The following is a 22925-nucleotide window of genomic DNA, read 5'->3' as shown; positions in this document are numbered from 1 at the left end:
ATTTAGCTCGATCTTCTCCCTCCACCAAATCACCCAACCTATCTCATACTCTCTAACTCCAACTCTAACTATCGATTATCTTACCTTCACCTCCCTGAATTGATCTACAACACCAACCCAACCGCCATCGCCAACCCACCACCAACCACTCTCATAGCAAACCCCTCAACTCTCCCAGCTGCAGCCGCCGAACTCGACGTTGCCGGCGCCGCACTCGTAGTTGATGCCGAATTCGGCGTCGCAGCAGAAGTAATAGTACTATTCCCCACCGACGAAGTTGTAGCCACTGCACTAGAGCTCGTCGATGAAACAGCAGACGTCGTAGACGACGCAAGCGGATTAACCAGATTCAACGTCACGCCTGCTGCTGCGCAGAGTTTATTCGCGAAATCAACAGTCGCTACACATTTATCAACATCACTCAGAGCAGAAGGGATAGATGGGGGAGATGGATGAGAAAGGATGGGCATACGATCTACTTCCGCTGAAGTGCAGACCTTGGGAATCTTCTCGAGGAGACCGGCGATGAATTCTTTGTTTGCGCAGATGCATTTTATGTCTGTGAGGGGACAGCCGGAGGCGGATATGGCGTCTAGTACTGGACCTTGCTGGAAACTGTGGTTAGTTTGGTGACTGAGGGGGTTAGGGAGAAGTTAACTTACTGCGCATTGAGGGAGGGAGCGGATGTCTTGAGCGTAGGTGAAGAGGGTGAGAGTGAAGACGAGGGTGAGGGTGAAGAGCTTCATTTTTGGAATCTGAGCTCGAATTCTCGGCGATAGGTAGTGAAATTGAAATTTAATTAGATTTGTCGATGGAGCAAGAAATATTTTGCAGGTGAAGAGCTGTGTTGGATGGAACAGAGCTCTGTGGCAAGCACGGTGATGAGATGCTATTCAGCGCGGTACCTTGCTTATGCAGGGAAGCTGGCCATGTGAGAGACAATATTGAGCTAGACTTTACGTGGCAGTTTATTGTTCAATTACCCATGCTTCGAGAACGATCAGAAGTAAACATTCCAATAACAATCATCTCCCCGGTCGACAGTAGCATCAGCTGAGGTTATAAACGCACATTCATCACATCCCGCATAATTTGCCTGCAATCCCCAACATATCAGCAATTATATCACGGCCTCCCATCTCAATCCAGCAATTATATAGAAGCGGGAAGGTGTGGCTGCATTGCCAATGCCCACCCGCATGACAGAGATTTTCATAATCTTATCAGATCCTCGCTTGCACCATCTAATCAGATCTTTCCCCCCTTGCCATGGCCCCGCCCCACCCCCCCACCCGCCAAACAACCACCTCAAGCCAATGTTTGTGCTCCCGGTATCGCACGCGGGATGGGCATGAAAGGAAGCTCGTAAACTTTGACAGCTGATTTGGGTGGGAAAGTGGTCAGTTTGAAGGGTTAGGAAGTTGGAGTGCGAGCTTGGCGTGACATCGCGTTATTTGCCGTGGGTATCCGTGAGGAGTGAGTTGGTTTCGTGCCGTTGTTGCATATCTGCAGTTGTCACTTTCAATTCCCAAGTTCTGTGAGCTGCGACTTTTATTGTGCTGCATGATTGGCGACAGGGCACTCACATCAGTTGTTGTCGTCGAGAGCTCTTCACACTGCCTTCTTCCCCTCATTGCCAAGGGCGATTTGTTGACTCAAAATCAAATGGATAAAATATCGACGCCCTCGACGAACTCCGTCCCTCTACATGAGATTGCTCCGGAGAAACAAGATGAGATAGTCTCAGCTTCTCGTAAAGATGATGTGGAGGATGGAGAGAAAGAATTCATCGAACACGATGCGCAAGCTGGTGTGCAGAAGATGCAAGCTGCAACGTCGGTTTGGACAAAGGGACATCTGATCACAGCATATGCGCTGTAAGAAGCACTTCCAGCAAAGAATAGCTTCGATCTGTCGTGTACTGACTTCCGCATAGGATCTGGCTCATATACTTCGTAGCTTCACTGGAGGAGCTGGTGATTCGATCTCTGAATCCATATGTTACCAGCTCATTCTCTCTACACTCGTTGACTGCAGCTACCGGCATCATGGCGAGTATAATAGGAGGTCTAGCCAAGATACCTCTGGCAAAGATCTTGGATACCTGGGGCAGACCGCAGGGTATGTCGCTGATGCTCCTCGTTTGGGTGCTGGGTTATATCATGATGGCGACGTGCAAAAACGTGCAAACGTATGCTGCTGCTCAGGTATTCTCCTCGACTGGGTATGTTGATCAAATCCTCTATTCTGTGCCTTGCTCTAACACTATTCAAGATCCCAAGGAATCAGCTACTGCTTGACTGTCTTTATAGCCGATACGACGGCTCTGAAAAGCAGACCTCTTATGCTGGCATTTGCGACATCACCATATATCATAACGAGTTGGATTGGTGGACCGGTCGCGCAAAGTGTTGTGACGAGAGGTGGTCCAGGATGGAGATGGGGATTTGGAATTTTCTCCATAGTGGTTCCAGTCGTGGTGTCGCCACTGATCTTCCTGTTTCTCTGGAATCACCGAAAAGCAAGAAAAGCCGGCCTCATTTCAAGCACACCAATCAGTCTCAGTCCAAAATCCATCATAAACTATGCCATTGAGGTCGATCTTGTTGGAATACTGATGCTGGCTTCTGGTATGGCGTTGTTTCTGCTTCCATTCAGTCTGTATTCCTACCAACCCGACCAGTGGAGGTCTCCGATGATTATCTGCATGATAATCTTTGGCGGACTATTGATCATTGCATTCGCCTTCTACGAAAAATACGTTGCACCTGTTACTTTCATCCCCTTCGAGCTGCTTTTGGATCGCACTGTGTTCCTGGCAGGCATCATGTTCACACTGGTGTTTTTCAACTCCATCGTCTGGGGAAGCTATTTCTTTTCGATGTTGCAAGTCGTCTGGGGACTTAGCGTGATCAATGCTAGTTACGTCAGCGCCATTTACCGTGTTGGATCTTGCTTCTTTGCGATTCTGGTCGGAGTTGCGATTCGTTGGACTGGGAGATTCAAATGGATTGCGCTCTATTTTGCGATTCCACTAATGATGCTTGGGGTTGGTTTGATGATACACTTCCGCCAACCAAATAGCGACATAGGCTATATCATCATGACACAGATTTTCGTAGCTTTCTCGGGAGGCACCATTGTTCTCTGCGGAGAAATGGCTATGATGGCACCATCTGATCACCAGCACATTGCAGTCATCATCGCCATACTAAATCTCTTCTCGAGCATTGGAAGTGCTCTAGGTGGAACAGTCGCTACATCCATTTGGACCAGCGTTTTCCCAGCTGCTTTGAAGAAGTACCTGCCACCGGATGTGGACTACAAGATGGTGTACGGCTCTATTCTCTGGCAGATGTTTTATGAAAAGGGCACACCGGCTAGAAACGCTATCAACAGAGCGTATGGAGATGCTCAAAGATTGATGCTTATCACTAGTGTATGCTTGCTGGCAGGAGCTCTCATATGTGTTGCTTTCTGGAGAGACATAAATGTCAAACACATTAAGCAAGTGAAGGGCCGTGTATTTTAGATTTGAAGAAGGAACACATTCCGTTCGAAAAAGGTCCCGCACAAAGGTCCTCTGAAAGAAGCGCTGCGGAAAAGAAAATGTAATACAATTTCGAGGAACATCATCATGGGAAATTAGATTCTTCTTTATTCATTAAAATCTTTTGACCAACCTGCAGCTAACAGGCAGAAACACTCTATATCATCTTGTCCGTTGCAGTCATGATGGGCATACGAGGAAATCTAGTCACCTGGAAGGCAGTCGTCTTGCAAGTAGAAGCCGTGAAAACTTTCCTCTTTCTTTCTGGATATTAGGGAACGACAACAACAGATCAAATACAAAAGACTGTTTGTTTATTTTCATAATCTAGGTATTTATATACTCGAAGGATTCTCACAGCCTTACCAGCGACAATTTTCTCCGTCCTCCAATAACACGACGCCACGTTGTCATCAGGTAGGCGGCTCGGGAGTGTGGGAAGTCTCTCTGGATAGATTTCTCGTCTGCAGCCCATTGAACCCAGAGTTGACCAAAATTTGAGAGTGTGCTAAATCCATTCCGTTTGACACAACGGCCAAGCCAACCGTATCTGAATCTTCAAACCCCCATCAATCGATCAACACCACCCAGTTTTATTTCTCCACACCACCGATTAAAATGGGCAACGAACAATCATCCTCTCGCTGCGGTGCACGAAACAATCTATTCAACGATGGCGAGAGGACCTTCAGCGGGTCCGAAGTATGCTGGACTGACGAGTTCAGGTCTTGTCGAGGAGAAGATTGTAATCGCTCGTACTGCGGTGCACATACCAGGGACTTCCTTTCAAATGGATACTGTAGCAGCTGCGAGGGTGATGAGAGAAATCGAGAGGTGGCGATTAGAAAGGCGAATGTAGTTTCTTTGGAGACAACAGGGAAAGCTATCCCAGAGGCGATCTTAAACGTTATCAGGGAGGGAAACGTTAGTAAGATTGAAGTTGAGAGAATGGTAAGTCTGGTGACTTTCACGTCTTCTTTCTTGCAAGCACATCGGGTTTATATTCCTACTTTTGAGGTGCCTCAATACTGACTTGTGAGGCTGCAAAGTCTAAGGAAGATCGAATCATCTGGGAGAAGATGTCCATCTACTTTCGTGACAACAGCAGAGCATGAGGAGATTTGTATTTTAAGTCCATGTTGTTCGGTTTCCCTTTTATGATTCTTGTTTGTCCGAGATGGGTCACGATTGACGGAGAGGAGAGGCGGAAGCGATACTGTCGAAATTGATCAGTTAGTTGAGAGGGCCAGAGCGACGATTAATGAGCTTGATAAGGCAATTGAGGATGCATAAGAGGGGCTTGAGAGACTAGGGACGGAGTCTGAGGAGTTGGAAGGTGAGCTTAAAGTATCAAATAACTTTTGTTATGGTTAGACGCTGACGCTACGATCTGCCTGCTTGTTGCGCTGCGCAAGAGGTAGGTCACCCATATCCTGAACAGGTAACTGGAGTTTCAACTTCAGCCGCACAAAACAAGACACCGGATACTAGAGACAACACCAAGCTTTATGTTCTTATCTCTTTAGATTCGCTTAGCCTCTATGCCCGTTGAAAGCCTTCTAACTGTTCAAAACTATACATAATGACCCTATCAGCAGCTCTCTGCAAGTCATGTCAAGGCTTTGACCTCCACCACTTCAGCGCCTTTATAGATAACAAATATGTGATTACCGTCGGACACATCTTCCGAGCAGCTGAAGCCGGTTGTTCTTTTTGTCAACTGCTTTACTAGAATGCCAAACAGCAATACTCACGGTTGGCTGGAAAGGTTGCAAGAGACTTTATCGAGAACAAGTATCTTTGGATAGATTCAATATCCATTATTCAAGAATCTGTACACTGGGATCAAGCGAAGGTATGGCAAATAAAACTTATTTGTTTTATTTGTGTTGTCAAAATGGAAAACCTCTGACTAATTGGTGCACGCTGGATTGACTAGGGATAACAATCAATAAGTGTCTTGTCCCGGTCTCAGGTAAGATTGACTTAACTTGTATCCAGGATCTCAAGCCATGGCGAAATCAAGGACGAACCAGACCAATCCCACCCATCACCCCTCAAAGCACGACAGATAAGGAACGTTCGAACTTGATATCATTCTTCAGTATTAATTACTCTGCTCCAACCTCGTTTGCCACATATTAGCAAACCCCCAAGCCGGCTGCGTCTCCGCGGGTATCATCTTCATCTTCTCAGACCCGGGTACACCCCACCCACCACCACCCGGCGTCTCAATAATAACCTTATCCCCAGTGTTGACCTTGAAATCCTTTCGGCCTCCAATGTTAACCCTTCGTTCACTACCATCACTCAGCTTTTCAACGAGCGTGTTGCGACCGCTCATGCCTGAACCACCACCAGCCATTCCGTAAGGCTGATAGACCCGCCTCTCGCTGACAATCGAGGCACTCAGGGGTCTTCTGAATTCGTACTCTCGAATGATACCAGTTCCGCCGTTGTTCTGGCCTATCCCCTCACTACCAGGTCGCAGGGTGAAGCGGTTGAGAATGGCTGGGTATCGCTTCTCGAGGACTTCTGCATCAGTGATTCGTGTGTTGGTCATGTTAATATGAACACCAGAAGTACCATTCCAGGTCTCGCCAGCGCCAGAACCGCCACATATCGTTTCTCCGAAACCAAACCCTTTAGTTTCCTTGCCACTTTCAGGATCTTTGCCTCCGAAGCCAAATGAGAAGACATTGCAGTCACCTTGACTTGCGGCGCAGGCTTGGAAAGCATTGATCAGGACATCGGTGATGCGCTGAGAAGTAATAGGATTACCTGCACAGACGGCGGCAGTGCCACTGGGGTTGAGGATTGTTCCAGGCGGAATGTTGAAGCTGATGGGAAGCAGACATCCTTCGTTGAGAGGGATGTCTTCGTTAATCAAACACCGTAGAACGTACATTGTAGCAGACTTAGTGATAGCAGAGGGGGCGTTGAAGCAGTGTAGTCCCTCCAATCCAGTGCCTGTGAAATCAAAGTCTGCCGTTCCCTCCGGCGAGATCGTGATGTTTACCGATATTGGTGTACCATCGTCCATATGGTCGGTTGCTGTTAATGGTTTGCCCTCGAACTTATCATGTGTGCGCTGTAGGAAGGCGCGAACTGCTGTCGACGCATTTCTCTTGATAGCATCCATGTAAAAATGTACCTAATAATTGTCAGTAAGCGGTATACTCACATCCTATTATGACTAAACACACCTTTCGAATGCCACCTTCTTCAATAAGAGAATGTACGAGGTTCGCACCCTTTGCATTCGCTGCAATTTGAGCCTTCAGATCGTTCAGATTGTCACTCAAGCTTCTCGTTCCACTGCACCCAGGATGCGCTCCAGTCTCTTCTACCAAAACTCGAGAAATCTCTTCTTCGTGGAAAATCCCGTCCCGAACCAGAAACATGGACTCGATCTGGACACCTTCCTCGTAAAGTCGAGTACTACTTGCAGGCATGGATCCTGGAAGAATGCCTCCAATCTCAGCGTGATGCCCTCTTGATGCGGTGTAGAAGATGATGTTCTTCCCAGCGTTGTCAAAAATAGGTGTGATGACGGTGATGTCGGGTAAATGTGTTCCTCCAGCCAGTGGACTATGAAAATTAGAAAAGGAATTTGCAATGTCGGAGGCGACTTACGTATTCGACACTAGAACATCACCAGGACGTAGATGTTGTGAATGTAATTTATGCTGGAAGCGTACAGCATGCTCCATACTACCGAGATGTACTGGAACATGAGGCGCATTGGCGACTAATCCTCCGTCAGGCTAGAGAGAATTAGCAGGGGGAAATCTAGACTAGAGTCTATGCTTACACCAAAAAGAGCACAGCTAAAATCAAGTCGCTCCTTGATGTTTACTGAAACGCTTGTTTTCATGAGTGTAAGTCCCATCTGTTCTGCAATTCCCATAAATCGATTGGAGAAAATTGAAAGCTGAATTGGGTCTTCAGTCAAAGGACTTTCAACATCAGTGTCCTCTTTCGAGGTCGAAGCTGCATCCTCAGACTTAATATCAATGACAATATGAGATTGTAACACCCGAGCGGTAGCACCAGGTTGAACTACCACCATTTGAGTCTCATCGTAGATCATGGCAGGACCATGAATGATGTCTCCGGGGATACGATCTCTGAGTACAAAAAGAGGCGTCTCCTTCCAGCCTCCTTCGAAATAAACAGGCAGCATACGGGAACCATCCTTGGAGACAGTTCTAGGAAGCAGAGCTGCTTGCTCCTTGCTGATGGACTTCTGGGAACCACGAATGCCTGCATTTCCACGTCCCCGAATGCGCAGATTCTCGACCAAAACTTTTCGATTCGGTAATGTGAAGGAGAACTCGCGCTCATGCTCTTTGATGAACGCAGCCGCGTAATCTCCATCTGCTGGTTCAAGTATCATAATCATGGTATCAGAACCAGCATAACGCAGATTGACGTAGCGCTCGTAAGTGATTTGGTCACCTCTGAAGCCTTCTGATTTCAGTTGTGAAGTGACTTGATCCTATTGAGTGGTTAGATGGTTTCCTGAGAAAGTGTCAAAAACTCACTTCCATGTTCCCGAGTCTGCTTTTGACTTCGTCCACAGAGTCATAATAGTCACAAGAACATGGCTCGTACTTCTCCTGCACAGTATCCGCCAGCGCCATACCATACGCACTCAATATCGACGCATGCTTGTGTACGATGACCCTTTTGATGCCAAGTCGGTCAGCAATCGCCTGCGACGTGTTAGTTGTTGAACATCTCAAGTCGTTGCGAAAATGTTAACTCACACAAGCGTGCTGACCCCCAGCACCACCAAAACTAGCAAGATTGTGATCTGATGTATTGTAACCCTTTGATTCGGTAATTTGTCGAATGGGCCTACACATAGACTCATTGGCAACATCGAGAAATCCAAGACAAACCTCTTCAACAGACAAGGTATTTCCGCCGGCGGTTTTCAAGTCATGATTAATGGTTTCGGTCAGTTCTTCAAATGCTTTCCTTGAGGTCGCAAAATCCAATGGCTCATTTTCATTTGGCCCGAAGATTTTAGGAAAGTGATCTGCGGAAAGACGACCGAGAACAAGATTTGCATCTGTGACAGTTAATGGGCCTCCCTTTCGGTAACAAGCTGGACCAGGATGAGCGCCCTGAGCAATAAGTCAGTATTGTAATCTCGAAACGGGAAATGCACGCACAGCTGATTGAGGTCCTGCGTTGAATAGGCCATTTCGATAGGTAAGGATGGAACCTCCACCCGCAGCGACTGTAGTGATGTCAAGCTGAGGTGATTGAACCGTGACTCCAGCGATAACATTCTCAAGTGTGTGAGTAAGGAGGCCGCCATATCGACTGACATCCGTCGAAGTGCCTGAGCCCAATCAATACATGATTTCGGGGGAAGAAGGATACTACTTACCACCCATATCGAAACCAATACAAGGAACTTTGTCTTCTTTATCATAGCAAGTCCTGCTAAAGCCTACAACACCTCCCGCCGGGCCTGACAGAATCGCTCTAAGTCCATTGAATCGTTGCCAGCCCACTAAACCACCATCAGATTGCATAAACTCGCAGCGAGCAGATCCAGTACTGTCCTCAAGTTTGCCAACGAACCCGGAACGGAACCCGTCAACATATTGCTGCACCGCTGGTGACAAATATGCATCCACTGCCGCAGACTGACCTCGCGATACAGCCTTGATCATTGGAAGCAGCTGAGAAGAGAGTGATATTTGAGTGAATCCGATTTCTTTCGCTAGCTTTCCGATGGCGAGTTCGTGGTTTGGGAATGTATATGAATGGAGTAATACAACAGCTAGTGACCTGGCACCACTATCGAAGAGCTTCTGTAGACCCTCTCGTGCTTTTTCGACATCTTCGCACAATATATTAGCAAGTTGCAACTGAATTCGAAAGCACAACCATTGAAAACGAACCAAGTGGCTTTATAATTCTAATCAATTCCCCGCCAACTCCCTTTACAACATAGACATCGTCTACCAGCGCATCCAAATCCGCAGATGACTTTGGGTTTGGGTCTTCTGTGTATTCCTCCGGCGTAACTCTCTCATCAATCTCGAGAACTTCCGAAAATAAAGGCGGCGGTCGTCTAATGTTTAGATCAAACAGCTTCGGCCTCGTCTGGTCTCCTATCCTTAACAAATCCGCATGTCCTTTTGAAACCACAAGAGCACAAGACTCCGCTGACCGTTCGAGAAGCGCGTTTGTAGCCACCGTGGTCCCCATCTTTATTGAAGCTATAGCCCCATTAACATAACGCTCTTCGGAGGGGTAGCAGCTTTGACTGACCAATCTGTGAAGTATCGATTGGAGTTCCGCGATTTAACTTCTCGCCCGTTACGGTCTCCAAGATTCTTCGAATACCTTCCTGTACAAGGTCAGTATTCTGGCTTAAATTTCGTCCGCCGAAACTCAAGCATACCGTTGGCGCATCCTCGTAATTTGAGGGGTCAACACTAAGAAGTTTGACCACTACATCCTCTCTGCCTGGTATATTCGTGGCAATACAGTCTGTAAATGTTCCTCCGCGATCGATTGCAATCTCGATACCAGGTCTTTGGGGCGCAGGAGGAGGGGTGATGGCAGAAGGCATAGTGGTGGTCGCAATGGAGGGGATGTTCGAATAGACTCAGGCTTTCCCAGAATGAGGGAATCCGCTGCTCATATCGGTATTGAAAGTTGCTCCTTAGGAAGCACGTAACTCTTCGTCGGCCCGTGGCGACGACTCTCCTGACGAAGTTGTCGATCCATGGCGACAATTAACAATGGCTTCCGGTACCCCATTGTTGAGCTTGCTGCAGCACTTCGTAATGGTTATCGAAATCGCGTATCACAAATGGCCGACGCGCCTGTTCCTGAGATGGAAACCACAGGGTCATCCAAAGATGGGGTTTAGGGGTATCGACTTGGCTTTCGGGCTCTGCCTCCGAAACCAAGCAGCTATTTTAGCGAGCTTGCGGGACTGCCCCAGCCTGGCTTCAGGGGTGTGTTCCCACCAAGAACCCCATCGCCTCCACATCCCGTCAACTTCAGCGAAGTCTCCGAAGATTGTCATCGGCCATCAAAAGCGAAAGGAAGTATGGATGGAAGGCGATTAGTTGGACACTCCTGACTGTTGGGTTTGAATCTAGCTATGAGCTATGAGCTGGTGTTAGGTTCTGTACGTTGCGGTCGGCAATATGCTGGATGTCTTTTCTTTTCCTCTCTATCCTTTTCTCTGCCGTTTCTTTGGTACTCCATTAGTTGCTGGATTGAAATTCATCTGAAAATCTTATCGTCTTCTTCGCTCAGAATCATGTCAAAGCCAATCAATCTTCAATTAGGATGGCCATCGACCCGTCTTTTCCCAGTCGAGCAACTTGCTGAAGCTACACAGGCCGCCCTAAGTGATCCTGAAGTCGCAAGTTCTGCTCTCATATATGGCCCAGACTTAGGATATGCTCCATTGCGGAAGTCAATCGCTAGCTGGCTATCTTCTTTTTACCAACCCGCCGCTGGAGAGATACCCTCTGAACGAATAGCGATTACTGGTGGTGCTTCTCAAAATTTGGCCAATATCTTGCAAGTGTTTACGGATCCAGAAGTCACGCAGCGAGTATGGATGGTAGAGCCAACATACTTCCTCGCATGTACCATTTTCCAGGATGCTGGGTTTTCAGAAAAGTTGAGAGGTGTTCCAGAGAATGACGGGGGGATCGACGTAAAATGGCTCAGGAAAGCTCTCGTTGAATTCGAAGGTCGTAGTGACAGTCATTCCAGTCATAGGACAAAGCCGTCAGAGCAGTATCAAAAGATTTACAGGCATGTTTTGTACTTGACACCTACCTTCTCAAATCCAAGTGCGAAGACTATGGGTACGAACGTTCGAGAACAGCTAATAGATCTGGTGCGAGAATATGATATTCTGATAATCTCGGATGATGTATACGATTTCTTGAGATGGCCAGAAGAACCTACTAGCGAGTCAACAAAGCTCACACCAATCCCTCCACGATTATCAGATGTTGATAGAGCTACGAGCTCGGATGATGAATGGGGAAATGCAATCAGCAACGGCTCGTTTTCCAAAATCGTGGCTCCAGGCGTTCGGGTTGGATGGGCTGAAGGGTCACCGAAGCAGATTCTTAGACTCAGTGAGACGTAAGTGAAATGAAGGAAAGATAGGTTTTCAATGGCTAATACTATTTCTCCAGAGGATCGACTCGATCAGGAGGCGCTCCCTCACATCTAACCTCAACTTTCATCAACCACCTCCTTACCTCCGGGTCGTTGCAAAAACACATCGACGAGGTCTTAATCCCAACATACCAATCCCGCTACCGAGTCCTCATGACCGCTATAAAACAATACCTCCAACCTCTCGGCGTTCTCATAACCACAGGCTCCCCATACATGGAAACAACAGAGAACACCACAATCGTGCCAGCAGGCGGGTTCTTCACCTATATCACTTTCCCCCCCGAACTTCCAAGTGCCGATATAATTGCGAAGAGAGCAAAAGAAGAATATTCTCTAATATTTGCTTATGGGGAGATGTTTGTTGTTCAGGGAGATAAGACGAGTTCTGAGAGGTCGCATAAGGGGTTTGGAAGGGGTGCGAGGTTGTGCTGGGCGTGGCATGAGGAGAAGGAGATGCAGGAGGGGATCGAAAGACTGGCGAAGTTGTTGAGGATTATGCTTAAAGAATGTCAGACATAGTTAAATATAGATAACTTTCAAACTGCTTCCTAGTTCTTGCACTCTGTATCAGCTATTATCTAATGCGAAACTGTGCTTCGAACAAGGAATTATCATATTACCTAGATCAATGAACCTCGCATTCTTAGTGAAAATGATAATTGTCTATTACAGATCCACACTGCTCTCGAAAGTGGGAAAGGTCTTCCATCATAACATACACCTCTATCAGCAGGACCCAGTGAAGAACATTGAGATAGCCACAGACAGGCAAGCCACATAATGACAGCAACGAGTTCAAGAAGGCTTCTTTCTGCATATCAGGCTGTCAGCTCACATTTTTCATTGTGAAAATCACAATCACAATATGCATTTCAAATAGATGCAAAGTCAAGTTCATAAGCAATATATTCAATTGATAAACTCTCTACCTAACTCGCCGTCCCACTGGGCCCCTCACCCACATCCCTCACAGCAACAGTATCCCAAAACGCATCACACAGATAACTCCCACTATAACTCGGTTTCTCAAACCCATCCGTCATCGGGCTGGTCGCCAACGCCGGTTTCTGAATCTCCTCCACATACCCCTCAATCCCACGTTCCCTCCACAGCTTCGCAAACTTCTGCGTCTGGTAATTCAGACCCTGAAGCGCCCAGATCGGCTGCACCTGCCACGCCACGCCCATCTTCGCGAGATCCGATGGCAGCGATTTGACGGCTTCTGGCGAGAATCCGGCTTTGGGGTAGTCGTAGTCGCCCGTGTAGCCGAATGCGAAGAGCCGTTCTGGATATACTTTTCGAATGGCTACGTGGAATTCGACGAGGTCGGACCAGTTTGGCATGTCCATTCGTGCCCATGTCACGTCACCCAGAGGAGCGGCGAGAAGGGCGCGCTCGATGATAGCGGAGACGCAGGATTTGTAGAAAAATTGACCTTCCCTTGAACGTGGTAAATCCCAATCGAAGAAGACCTCCTGGCTTACTGTTTCTTTGGCAGCTGCTCGCATGTCTTTGAGGGAATTCGTTCCTGATCCAAGTTTCGAAACATAAGCTTTGTATTCTGATTCCGAAGCGACTTTCTTCACTGCTTCGTCGAATGTACAGAGCTCAGCGTTCTTAATCCATTCCTTGCGAGTAGCGAGGAGATCTGGAGATCCTCCCTCTGCGGCTTCCCTTAACGTATCTTGGAGTGATTTGACGGCAACTGTTGCGCCCTGGACGTACTTGTGATCGCGAGGATCAATAACATCCGTAATGAATTCCGAGTGATCGACATCGCAACGACACAAAAGCATGGTATCTGCTCTATAAATCTCATTAGTTCTGATCAAAAACCATAGGCCTCGTGTTGGGTGTCTTACCCCATGATATCAATCTGCATCCGCGCAGCAGTAAGACGATCAAGATATTCACTCGTTGGCACAACCGTACGTCCCATTCCAACTGTGAACTTCTTCTTTCCGATAGCCAGATCGTCAAGATGAAACATGGCAACACCAGCTTCAACGAACAGCTTTGTCATCTTCACGGTTGAAGTGAGTCCTCCAAATCCCATATCGCCATCAGCCACAATGGGAGTCAAGTAATCCCAATTCTCGAGTTCAGCTCGCTTCTCCTTTGGCTGGAGCATGCCTGAAAAGAGAGTTAGTAAAAAATAATTACTCGATGTGGAATTCGGCGCTTACGATAATGACTCTGGCGCTGCGAATGCCATACTTGACTCTTAAAGATTTTGTCCACAACTTTAGGCACCGTATCTAATGGATAATCGCAACAATCCATTCCAGGCTCCGACACTTCTGAGAACCCACACAACGCCCCAGAAACATAGAGAGTCTCCTGATACTTTGCCATCTGGCTCGCAATAATCGGGTCCGTGACACCGAAAGTCATCTCGTGAGTGCCATTTTTGCGATGCTCGTTGAGTTGCTCCCAGAGCTTCAATGCCATGTCACTTGACGCATATTTTTGGGGCAGGACTCCGGCGAGCAATGCAATTCTAGTCGCGGAATATGGTCTGTAGATATTTTAGAGATATAGATAGAGGCTTTTAATTTGATTTTACCGTTTGATGTGAGCTTGTCGTGGGCTCTTCCACCACTCCTCTAGCTCTTTGACTTTAGCATCGAATCCCGCCTGTTCATCATCTGGGATCTGATTAATGCGAGGCATCTTTTGAATTGTTTTTTTTATACAGCAAGAAGTATAGGTCTACAGACTCAAGTTTTCCAAAATTGGAAGGGGCAGAAAATACCTTTCACATACCGTTCGTTCAGAAGAACTTTGTAAGCTATTCTCGCATCCACAGCCTTAGCAGTCTATATTTCGTCCATTGTAATGCTTCGGCCACATTTCACCGTCGGTGTCAAAATGCGAAGAAAGTAAACGACAATCTTGGTGTTGTTCTTCCCCGCTTTGTAGTAATCTTAACTGGGTACTTGGCGGGCCGTCTGAGCGTATTCACAACCAGTGATCGGTCAAGTCAACATGCCAGATCCCCGACCTTTTTGCCACAACCACCACTTTTGAAATTTAAAGTATCAAGTGGAACATTCTTGCTACAACACAAACCTGATAATGACGATACACCCGCGTGTACCTGCAGATGGGCGGATCCTGTGGTTATCCAGCTGCATTTCGGCCAAAAAGACCGACGGCTAAACCTATCTTGTACACACTCCCAGTGTCGTCGGCGTGGAGCCCGACAGACTAACTTTCATCATGGTAGCGACTCATTATCGTATCACCTGAGCTCTAGACGGTCGGTTACAGAGTCACCAAGATGCTTGAGGCGTTCTCTTTTCCCAAGAACTGCCAATCTTCTGGTGATAATAGATACGTCGGCCGAATTCAGCTATCTATCAATCTCGGATGGCTCTTCCACACTTCTAAAACCACTGAGATATTGGCGAGCAAGAAGTATAAGGCAGATTGATATCTCATTGAACATCAAGTCGTGGTCTTTTAATTCCAACGGGCACCCAATTGTAACGGACGGGACTCACTGGACTCAATTGCGATCTCTTTCTCCAGCCTTCTAACATCAATTGCAAAGATTCGTTGCATTGATACATATAGGCACTAAACCCTCCAATTCGGCCTAACATGGTCAGCATGGATCTCAAAAAGGGTGCCTCCGCCACGGGAAACGACTCCCACGAAGTGACAGAAGGCAAAATGTTCACTCACTCGGATGGCGACATTGCAGCAGCCTATGCAGACCGGCTCGAGGGCGAGAACGCATACACACGAAAGGAGGAGAAACGATTAAGATGGAAGCTCGACATGCGTCTAGTGCCGATTTTGTGGCTCAACATTACATTTTCTGCCATGGACAAGGTCACGACTTCGACCGCGGCACTCTATGGTATGAGAACAGACACGAACTTGACTGGTGATAGATACTCCTGGGTGGGATCTGCGTTCTACGTAAGCTAAAACTTTCGAGAAATTCGGTGATTGATACTGACTGTTGACCAGTTCGGATATCTTCTCTGGTGCTTTCCTTCAGGTACTATTCTCCAGAAATTGCCAGTAGCCAAAACGATGGCGAGTGTCCAGATGGTTTGGGGGATCGTCTTGATTGGAACGGGATTTGCTAGGAATTTCGAAACCTTGATAGCCTTACGAGTTTTACTCGGTATTTTGGAAGCTCCCATTGTACCTGGCAATTTCCTTGTTGTTGGAATGTGGTACAGTAGGAGGTAGGCTTGAGACGACCGCTTTGCGTTGATTTACTAACAACCTGACAGAGAAGCTCCGATTAGAACCGGACTCATGTATACTGGTCTTTCCGTCCTATTTACGGGTCCAATTGGATACGCCATCGGCTACATTCCAGGTGGAGAACAATGGCGCTATTTCTTCTGGATTACTGGAGCGATAACTTGCGCTTGGGCGATTGTTGTCGGTCTTCTGCTTCCAGATAATCCCGTAAAGGCGAAGTTCATCACCGAACGCCAGAAAGCGATTTCCATTGATCGCGTGCGAGCCGATCAAACAGGTATCGAAAACAAGACGTTCAAGAAAGATCAGATGATTGAAACCTTCCTTGATCCAAAGACTTGGTTGATGTTCTTTTTCCACATCTGGATCTCGATTCCCAACGGAGGACTAACAAATGTAAGAGTTCTGTGCTGGCAACACATCAATACTAACAATGATTAGTTCGCGCCGCTCATTATCAACGGACTCGGCTACTCTGCACAGCGCTCTACATTATTAACAATGCCTACCGGTATCATGCAGACTGTTTCGTCTTATATGTGCAACGGAGGCGTGTTTTTGTGCGCCAAATATCTGCCTCGATATCAAACTCGTGGAATTTGGGTAATTTTCAGCTGCGTTGTCGGAATGATAGCAGCCGTGTTTCTTTACACGCTTCCAGTTACCTCTCTTCACAGCCGACTGGCCGCTTTGTACATGTCCTATTTCTATCTCGGAGGTTACATTGTTGGTCTAGGAATGGCAACAGCTAACACAGCGTAAGCTCCCTCCTCAATCCTGCTGTTATAAAACATACTAACCAAATCAGCGGCCACACGAAGAAGGTCACGACCAACGCGATGATTTTTATCGCGTACTGTGTTTCGAATATCATTGCACCACAGTTCTTCAAGGCACATCAAGCACCACTTTACCCGCTGGGGATGGGGGCCATATTGGCGTCGTATGGGCTCTCGATCATCACTATATTAGCATACATGGCGTACTGTGCTCGCGAAAATAGACGGCGAAATCTGTTGGATCCAACATCAGGGCAGAAGACTCATGCGGATACCGACTTCAAAGATCTCACAGACAAGGAGAACATTCACTTCAGATATGTATGGTAGGCGAGCGCTACTTGACAACTATAAATAAATACAAACATGAGCATTGTTCGGATTTATCGCAATTTAGAACACTCTAATGGCTCAGCCCCTGGTGACCGCGTCGAAATCCAACAATTTGGTGCATAAAATGTCGGAGTGCCGATGATACTGGTCATTTCCAACCACGCCCAACCTTAAATCCGTATTCTTTCCGAAAACGATTTTTACCAACAAGATCCTATAGATTCCCACAATCTATAGGTCCAGTGCACAAAATTTCGCAGTTGTGCTTAGCTTGGCACGGCATCTCACCAATCAAGGTTCGAAAGTTGCGCTGTGCCCCCAACGTTCGTCAAAACCCACGTCTGGCAGCCTCACGGAACACCAACGTAGGATGCGAAGCCTAGGGCTGAGCAGTTGCAGCGTGACTTTCGATGCAGGATTGTTGGCTGTTGGGTTGGTTCAAAATGAACACTTAAGATGGAGTTCGCGCTCTTGAAGTGATTTGACCTGTTCTCCGATTTGCGAATATTCATCAGTAGTTCAGCAATACACTCTTTCAAGCACAATCATGGCTTACCCCGATGTGGTGTCGGCAAGCGACGCGTATCGATCTCCATATAGTAAACTGATTCTGGGTATTATTTGGGGGTTCCAGTTGGCGTTTTTGCCGGTCAATGTTATTATTCTTGGGTTGCTGGTTTCTATTGCGAGGAGCGGAGGTTACAGATTTCAGCCGTGAGTACAGCAGACCCAAGTGTAGAATACGAGTTAATCAGTATAAATAGTCTTAACGTCTTGAACCTTGTGATAAGCTTGATCTCACTCATTTTGATCTGTCTCGAGATCAATATGTTTCAACACCGAGATCTACGACCAAACCTCTACCTGATCTCTGGCATTGTGAAGTTGGTTCTCGAATTAGGCTCGGTTGGGCTCACCGCATTCAAGCTTTCTGTTGAGTGGAAGTTCATGGACTGGTTGAATCTCATTCAGTTGTTTTTCTGTCTGGGACTGGCGGTCTTCACCCTGTATGCTCCCTTCCGCTCTGTCAATGCAATAAAAGCTAACAGTCACTTCTAGTCTCACATTCATTCTTGGTCTGCTTTACGGAATCTACGTCGTGTATACATCTACGAGGAGGATGAAAGGGTTGTCACAGAAGTTTCTAAATAAATAGGTTTTGTGGGAGAGTTGCGTGTAGAATTACAATGCTTTGTTGTGCGGCTAAAAGTAATGAAACTTATACTTGGATCTTTGTTCCATCCTCCTTGTGAGATATCATCCAATCATAGAAATCAAGAATTCAGCGCTGGAATAATTGAGCTTCCAATCCATACAGATAAGGTCTTGGATTCGTACTTCGGCGAAGTGTTCGACTTGAAAATTTATCCGGGTACTCAGAATGACCCGCGCAGGTACAACCATAGAATACTTTTCAAACACACAATTAAAGTTCCATATCTCAATCCCTTATGTATTCCCGTGATACTGGGCACTGGGTATTATCTTCCGTATTGCGGGGCATATCCCACTCTCCACCGCCCACTTTTCTCGTGATGGTAGGGCTCACTCGCGTAGGAGTTTCACCTATCTTTCAACAAGGCATGATAAAGAAGCGGAAACCTCCTGACGCATTCTATAAGCAGCCAAATCTTGAGATGAAGTGATCAAACCTAGAATGTCCAGTCCATCCACCGAAACCACAATCACCAAAAAGAAAAAGAAAGCATGTCGCCGCTGCCGCCACAGAAAACAGAAGTGCGACTTTGAGCAACCGTGCCATAATTGTAGAACATCTGGAGCTCGTCAGTCACCCCGATGATATTCGAATCCTCGCTAATGTTGATACAGAATGTGAATCTGTCGTCCAGGAACGCACAGAACAGTATCCTATAGGATACGTCTCTGCGTTAGAAGACCACGCCGCATCATTGGAAAAAGAACTAAGCCAAAAGTTCCCAAGTGCTGCTGCCGACCATATGGACTTCGAGGGTTCCTTAGGTGTGGTGTCGAATAGGCCGCTGTTATCTCCAAATGCGAATGCAAACTTCCAACCCCTTCCGGAATCTGACATGAGCTGGCAATGGCAAAATCCTCAAACACCTCATGATATGAGGACTAACAGCAACGCTCATATTGCATTTGGAGTTAATAATACCTCGCCTCCACAACTTTCCTCTTGGTCCCAACCGTCAATTCTCGAGTCAGGATTTTCACATCCGAAAAGTCCTGTAGCAAGTCGACAGAATGATATACCAGTTTGTACTGCAGCTTCTTATTTTCGAACATATTTCCAGTTTGTTCATCCTCAATATCCTTTTCTGGAACTCGATAAATGCAGTGAGTGGTATACGAGGTGGAAGGTTGCTTCGCCCGCGGATCCTCTGGATGGATGGCCAGCGTATTGTGTTAAAATGGTAACTTCTGGCTGCTGCTGAATTTACGATTGGCTTATTCAATTTTCAGATTTTTGCAATTGGGTCGTTACTTCAGTCCAAGTCGGACGATGTTACGAGATTCCCACATGATGAGTTAAAGTCACATGCCCAGGTCGACAATCTTACAATTCAGAACCAAGGCTGCAGTCCAATAATCCGTTTGCAATCAATGCTGCTATCAGCGGTATATGCTCTTCATTCTGAATCGACAATTTCAATATCACATCTCAGTGGGTCGATCATGCGTCTCGCAACTTTTCATGGATTTCACCATCTCAGAGACGTTGGTGATGAGGATAGCCGGATCAAAATTCGGGTTTGGTCTTGTGCCTATGCGTAAGTTTTTGATATTTGTACGTTTTTCAAAGCTAATTTCTTCTAAGTCTAGAGAGAGGTGCAAGTGCCACTTTGGACATACCTGTCAGTTTAGCGGACTCATATATCTCCTCTCCTTTATTTACCGAATTTCCAGAGGTCCTTCCAGCAATGCCGTGGCTGCATGACCTACCAAATTCAACAGAACAAACCACTATTCCGGGCCTCGGAAACTTTGCACATACTTGCAAGATTCGGTTGTTGCAGTCTTACATAATGCATACATTGCATTCATCTCCATTTGAGGGCGACATTACACCAGAGTGGCATGAAAGTATGAGACTGCAGATTGATGAATGGACCAAGGAAATACCGTCTCATAGGCAGGTATCCGTCTACGATACAACCAATTGCTGCTAACAAGAGACAGTCTCATGTATGCCGAGGGGTATCAAAGTCCTCTGTGGCTCCATCTCATCGCACAACTGTCTCGGCTAGTTCTATGTCGTCCCTCCAAACGAAATATACATACGGAGATTAGTGAGATGGCATTACGAGCATCTTGTGAAGCATGTACGACCTTTCGAGCGTTACAAAAGAAACGGCAAGTAGCTCAACCGTGGCTTGTGGTATGTTGACAATCCAACGACGATCCCACACAGGCTGACCTTTTCCAGGTACTCACACAATTCCAAGCCGGTGTTACAATCCTTTATATAATTTGGGCTCGAGGCATCACAATACCCACGGAAGCAGACCTCGCAATACGAGATTGCGCATCTGTGCTGGCGATTCTCGCCGATCGATGGCAGAACGCCGAACGATATCGAGATTGTTTTGAATTTTTAGCGAGGACGATTCCAAGATGTACTATGCCTGGACATCTTGAGAATGATGCACGTACTGAACTAGCGGGATTGATCGAGAAGGTCAATGAATCGGGAGTTCATGGTCATGTGAGGACGATGTTGTATGAGATAGCTGGTACTTTTGATGGTGCGAATTATAATTTTGTAGGGTCTAGGACGTGAAAATACTATATTTTGACCGTTTAAAGACTTGTCTTTAGAGTCCTCTCGCTCGCTCGAATCGTCGATGTGGTGAGTGAAACCTGGGAATTGAGACATCTAATCCCTGTCTAGACGTCCTCGACCTCATAACCATAAGTCTACCGCCAGCACCTTTCGGCATTCGCTGTTGACAGAGCAAATATCCTTGTCATTTTTAATTACACGGTATTTGCTCTGATAAGCTATTCTTTGAATAATCTTTCAAGTCGTGAAACAGCGCTAGAGAGAGTTGAGCTTAGTCTCAACCCATCCATATTTATCCAACGGTCCTCCGCACAGCTACAGACTATAAAGCACCCATCAACTTCCTCGCAACAACAACAACAATCAAATCTCAATCAAGTCCTCAAAATGACAATCATCTTCGCAGCCGCCACCGCCCCCATCAATCCGTCAGGAGCTTCTCCAAAACTCACATTAGAACAAGTCTGGAAGGGCCTCGAGTTGAAAGTCATGTGCGTCGTGAAGGCTGACCAATCACCAACAAAATGCTGATGCCATACAGTAAACCGGAACTCTTCTTGCCTGTGGTAGAGAAATGCGAAGTGATTGAGAATGATGGAGAAGTAGTCGTACGAGATGTGACCTTTAAAGAAGGTGAGTAAGAGGAATAGTGGTTGTGTGGAATATTTACTGATCTCGCAACTCAGGTGCCAGAATGGCGAATCCCGGTGCAGGACCGACGATGAGAGAGCGGATTACGCATATCAAACCAGTATCTGTATGCTACACTCATCTAACTTATGAGTAAAAATGCTAACGTAAACGCAGTCGACAGCAGGATCAGGCATCGAAATATTCTCTACCTTGGAGTCAGCCAACAAAGTCCAGAATGTCGTCTCTACAGGCGCACATGATTCGGAGCTCTATCTCACATTTACTTTTGAGTGGGAACATAAGGAGATTGAGGAGGGTTCTGAAGAGGCTGTGAAGAAGCAAAAGCAGTATCAGGAGAATGCGCCAAGGGCTGTGCAGGGTACGATTGCGAAGATGAGAGAGATGATCAAGGAGGGGAAACTCTAGGTATTATCTGGCTGTTTTGCTAGCAAAAAGAGCCGGGAGAATTCTTTTGAATATAGGTCATGATTGCTCAATCGTTTATGTTTTTGGGTAACTTGTGAAGGTATTATCCAAGTAATCCCGTTCTTTCTTGTCTCGAGTCGCTCCATTTGAGCCAATACTGTAACTGGGCAGTTGAAGGATACTACTTGCAACTCTCGAGTTGGATAGCGTTTAGCTAAAAACACGTCGAGGCCTCGCAAAAGTCTTCTGATCCGGGTGATGACAAGTAATAGATCCAGTTCGGAACAAGATGGGTAAACTCCATGACAGAAAGATAGATAGAGGTCATACCAAAGGCCTGGGCCTCGACTCGCGGCTCTGCTTGGCTTACAACTACTGTAATTACCGAAACGCTTGGAAGCGGGTAGTTACAGTAGTTGTAAGCCAAGCACGAAGCCAAAACCTCTCAATCTTCGCGACTCGAAGTAAAATTCCCTCGCTTAAGAATGATGATGTTATTGATTTCGGTCTGACGGACCAATTGCGACAGTAGTTGGTTCGGCAGCCTCCCATGGGGTATGAGGACGTAATAAGCTACATAGGTAGGTTGTTTCAAGTACATAAGATAACACGAGTGCAATATGAGCTAGTATACATGATGACAACTACTAGAAAGCAGTTCATACTATCAGTCATATAACTGGATGGTCTTTCTTCAGCGATCTTCTCCTCCCGTTGGAATAAATCCTTTAGATCAAGCGTGAGTTGTAAGTACAAGAGACTGAATTCAACTCCAAGGAGTCCTATCACTGAACAGTGAGGGTTGGCTTTACTATTTCAGAAGACCCAAACGTACAAGAGTTATAATGTCGTTGAAGTATAAAGTAGTCGTCTTCGGGCAGCCGATGGTCAATGATGTACCTTTTCCTTTAATATCATACGTCTTTAATGATCCATGCATGTAACGCCAAATAATCACGAATATTATGAATGTATAATAGATTAGGTACGTTGGAGCGGACCGGCCCGTGGGTAACTTCGAAGC

General features: G+C 46.5%; 10 protein-coding genes across 10 annotated transcripts; 7 read left to right on the top strand and 3 right to left on the bottom strand.

Moving 5' to 3' along the window:
• Positions 1 to 104: 104 nt before the first annotated feature.
• On the bottom strand, positions 105 to 746 carry GLAREA_10000 (uncharacterized protein; the record flags this gene model as incomplete). The annotated part of the gene is made up of 2 exons (XM_008080050.1): positions 105 to 608; positions 663 to 746. 2 exons carry the CDS (start codon positions 744 to 746, stop codon positions 105 to 107), a joined length of 588 nt encoding a protein of 195 aa, XP_008078241.1.
• Positions 747 to 1665: 919 nt separating this feature from the next.
• Positions 1666 to 3532, top strand: GLAREA_09999 (MFS general substrate transporter; the record flags this gene model as incomplete). Its single annotated transcript, XM_008080049.1, has 3 exons — positions 1666 to 1877; positions 1937 to 2224; positions 2275 to 3532. 3 exons carry the CDS (start codon positions 1666 to 1668, stop codon positions 3530 to 3532), a joined length of 1758 nt encoding a protein of 585 aa, XP_008078240.1.
• A 636-nt stretch (positions 3533 to 4168) lies between these two features.
• Positions 4169 to 4665, top strand: GLAREA_09998 (uncharacterized protein; the record flags this gene model as incomplete). The annotated part of the gene is made up of 2 exons (XM_008080048.1): positions 4169 to 4501; positions 4600 to 4665. 2 exons carry the CDS (start codon positions 4169 to 4171, stop codon positions 4663 to 4665), a joined length of 399 nt encoding a protein of 132 aa, XP_008078239.1.
• Positions 4666 to 5657: 992 nt separating this feature from the next.
• On the bottom strand, positions 5658 to 10151 carry GLAREA_09997 (uncharacterized protein; the record flags this gene model as incomplete). The annotated part of the gene is made up of 11 exons (XM_008080047.1): positions 5658 to 6704; positions 6757 to 7141; positions 7187 to 7317; positions 7365 to 8051; positions 8098 to 8268; positions 8323 to 8685; positions 8734 to 8906; positions 8955 to 9413; positions 9475 to 9795; positions 9848 to 9926; positions 9981 to 10151. The coding sequence occupies 11 exons, from the start codon at positions 10149 to 10151 to the stop codon at positions 5658 to 5660; spliced, it is 3987 nt and encodes a 1328-aa protein (XP_008078238.1).
• A 702-nt stretch (positions 10152 to 10853) lies between these two features.
• On the top strand, positions 10854 to 12256 carry GLAREA_09996 (PLP-dependent transferase; the record flags this gene model as incomplete). The annotated part of the gene is made up of 2 exons (XM_008080046.1): positions 10854 to 11698; positions 11752 to 12256. The coding sequence occupies 2 exons, from the start codon at positions 10854 to 10856 to the stop codon at positions 12254 to 12256; spliced, it is 1350 nt and encodes a 449-aa protein (XP_008078237.1).
• A 410-nt stretch (positions 12257 to 12666) lies between these two features.
• GLAREA_09995 (Phosphoenolpyruvate/pyruvate) lies at positions 12667 to 14410 on the bottom strand (the record flags this gene model as incomplete). Its single annotated transcript, XM_008080045.1, has 4 exons — positions 12667 to 13543; positions 13600 to 13870; positions 13924 to 14255; positions 14304 to 14410. The coding sequence occupies 4 exons, from the start codon at positions 14408 to 14410 to the stop codon at positions 12667 to 12669; spliced, it is 1587 nt and encodes a 528-aa protein (XP_008078236.1).
• Positions 14411 to 15343: 933 nt separating this feature from the next.
• On the top strand, positions 15344 to 17073 carry GLAREA_09994 (MFS general substrate transporter; the record flags this gene model as incomplete). The annotated part of the gene is made up of 5 exons (XM_008080044.1): positions 15344 to 15667; positions 15719 to 15942; positions 15991 to 16360; positions 16406 to 16722; positions 16773 to 17073. 5 exons carry the CDS (start codon positions 15344 to 15346, stop codon positions 17071 to 17073), a joined length of 1536 nt encoding a protein of 511 aa, XP_008078235.1.
• Positions 17074 to 17623: 550 nt separating this feature from the next.
• Positions 17624 to 18232, top strand: GLAREA_09993 (uncharacterized protein; the record flags this gene model as incomplete). Its single annotated transcript, XM_008080043.1, has 3 exons — positions 17624 to 17790; positions 17841 to 18083; positions 18136 to 18232. 3 exons carry the CDS (start codon positions 17624 to 17626, stop codon positions 18230 to 18232), a joined length of 507 nt encoding a protein of 168 aa, XP_008078234.1.
• A 501-nt stretch (positions 18233 to 18733) lies between these two features.
• Positions 18734 to 20839, top strand: GLAREA_09992 (Zn2/Cys6 DNA-binding protein; the record flags this gene model as incomplete). Its single annotated transcript, XM_008080042.1, has 7 exons — positions 18734 to 18860; positions 18907 to 19472; positions 19522 to 19723; positions 19773 to 19829; positions 19882 to 20065; positions 20239 to 20437; positions 20486 to 20839. 7 exons carry the CDS (start codon positions 18734 to 18736, stop codon positions 20837 to 20839), a joined length of 1689 nt encoding a protein of 562 aa, XP_008078233.1.
• A 390-nt stretch (positions 20840 to 21229) lies between these two features.
• GLAREA_09991 (Bet v1-like protein) lies at positions 21230 to 21901 on the top strand (the record flags this gene model as incomplete). The annotated part of the gene is made up of 4 exons (XM_008080041.1): positions 21230 to 21333; positions 21384 to 21475; positions 21529 to 21599; positions 21650 to 21901. 4 exons carry the CDS (start codon positions 21230 to 21232, stop codon positions 21899 to 21901), a joined length of 519 nt encoding a protein of 172 aa, XP_008078232.1.
• Positions 21902 to 22925: the final 1024 nt, after the last annotated feature.

The sequence above is a fragment of the Glarea lozoyensis genome (genome assembly GCF_000409485.1).
Source record: "Glarea lozoyensis ATCC 20868 chromosome Unknown GLAREA13, whole genome shotgun sequence".
Taxonomy (NCBI): Eukaryota; Fungi; Ascomycota; class Leotiomycetes; order Helotiales; family Helotiaceae; genus Glarea; species Glarea lozoyensis.
The sequence above is the reverse complement of the archived record's forward strand: the minus strand, read 5'-3'. Positions and strand labels throughout refer to the sequence as shown.